Source organism: Trichinella spiralis, assembly GCF_000181795.1.
Source record: "Trichinella spiralis strain ISS 195 chromosome Unknown Scfld2789, whole genome shotgun sequence".
NCBI lineage: Eukaryota > Metazoa > Nematoda > Enoplea > Trichinellida > Trichinellidae > Trichinella > Trichinella spiralis.
In genome coordinates, this window is record NW_003529728.1 from 1 (window position 1) to 2,055 (window position 2,055).

Here is a 2,055-nt window from a genome sequence, read left to right on the forward strand (position 1 = left end):
AAACATTCTCCTACTAACCATTCTGTACTCTTAAGTCTGCTTCAATTTTCGGCATAAGGAACATTCGGCGGAGATCCATTTGCCTATTAAATGCAATTTGATCAACTTGGAGATTTAGCTCTCTTTGATACCTGCGTTTGAAAAAATCCCGCACCACTACAGAGGGAATTGTTCTACATGAGATCTGCCAACCCGGCCGCAAAGCGACCTGCGGTCTGGGATTAGGCGCAACGTACGGGTGTGTTCGGAAAGTTTCCAAGAATGTTGGGCGAATTGTTGATCGTACCTTACCAAGCTGTACATGGAACATTTTGAACATGATTAAAAGGTGAAAAAATTGACGCTTACCATGGCAATTAGTAAATTAATATCAATTTCATCAGGATCCACCATTGATGATGATTCACCGGTTGTATCGACTGGCGACGACGCTTCTGCATTTGGATTATTACCAGGAGGTGTGCCAGTGAAACGCAACGGCCTGCAAAAAATGAACATCTCATTCTGAATACATTCAGTTACATTCAAATTCACCTGATTGAAGTGCGCAAGAAGAGTCCTTCTGTCGGGTTCAGGTACAACAGGTATGGTCACACACTTCGGTATTGTAACCTGAAACTTATTCTCCCATTAAAAAAATATTAATCTGAATTAGAAGAAATGGCAAGGATAAGGAAAAAAATAATTTTTTTTCTTTTAATACATAAAGAACAATTCAATTCAATTCAGGTATAAATTTTGAGCTTACTTTGCTCGAATCCAAATCAACAAATACAATGTCGGTTGGTAACACGGAAAATTGCCTCATTTCAAAAAAAGAAGCTGGAATACCAATAACAAATGGTGTTGGTGCAAGAAGAAGCTAGAAGAAAAAAAAACAAAATAAAATATAATATAATACAATATTATAATAATTCTGCACTTGTTCTGCGCCAGTAAGACAAGGAGGCAGCAGTGGAATGACGGGAAATAAATATTCCATAGGATATAGAAGACTAATTGCTGCCAGCACGCATAAGCTGACTGCATTATAATCTCTCGATTGAAAAAGCACCTAAAAAATATATGTAAAATATACGTTTCAAACAAAAAAAGAAATGCAGATGCATAATTATATGTTATTGAATACTTTATTTTCCAACATAATACAAAGAAGAACGGTCATCGCGTTCTCGGATCCAAGCAATTCAATCAACAAATAAAGCGGAAAATCAACCAAAGTAAATCTTGTATGATTAGGCAGTGCAAATGTCATTACTTCCGATATGTCAGGGGGCAATACTTGAAGCTTAAAATAGAAGGAAAAAAAGAATATTTAATTGAAACAAAAGTCAAAAATTAATAATAATTCACCTCGACTCTCGTCAAACCAGGAACCGGTACAGGAGCGCTGAGTAATTTCAATATCCAAGTTTCGAGTTGCCTAATTTCATCCATGACCAAAGCGGGAATGTTTTCATGCCAAAGTCCCAACAGTGCTGCCCAAACGCCATCCCTGGATGAAAATTCAATTCGACATTTCAAATATTTTTTTAAAATAAGCAAAATTCTCTCATCTACCTGACCAGTGCGTTGTTATTAGCCATTTTTAAGCTCACTTGCTCGTTGCAACAGTCGACAAGTCGTCGTAGCACGCACAACAGTTGGCGGAATTTGGTGAAAAACGGATGGTGACTGATGATGCACAGGCTGACCAGTGAATAGAAGCGGTTGCAAATTCGCCTCTTCGCCTTCACCCTCTGAGTCAAACTCTGCGACTGTCTAGCCGACTGCATCGCCTCGGCGACTTTTCTCCTGGCGTCGAACGGCTGCATAAAGTTCAAACTTATCCCATAGCGCAGCTTGTTCGAATCTTTCTCAGTCAACGTGAAAACGAAATTCGTCGCATCCCTGCTAGTCGACATCGACCCGGCGGATACTGTACAACCGTCCGGCTGGCAGAGTGGACAACGTCCGGCGGCAAGACGAATCGTCGTGATTCGAGCTAGGATAACGCCGAAGCAGTTCTGATCGTGGTGCAGACTGTATGGGCCGAATGTACGGTCTTTTCAGAAT

General features: G+C 40.2%; 1 protein-coding gene across 1 annotated transcript; it reads right to left on the bottom strand.

Moving 5' to 3' along the window:
* Nucleotides 1–13: 13 nt before the first annotated feature.
* Tsp_13977a (MAP kinase-activating death domain protein) lies at nucleotides 14–2,022 on the bottom strand (the record flags this gene model as incomplete). Its single annotated transcript, XM_003368268.1, is given in 8 exon segments — nucleotides 14–295; nucleotides 349–481; nucleotides 497–612; nucleotides 749–862; nucleotides 902–1,054; nucleotides 1,130–1,288; nucleotides 1,354–1,495; nucleotides 1,561–2,022. Coding segments are annotated over 8 exon segments (1,561 nt in total), but the record flags the coding sequence as incomplete, so codon positions are not given.
* Between the last annotated feature and the right edge of the window lie 33 nt (nucleotides 2,023–2,055).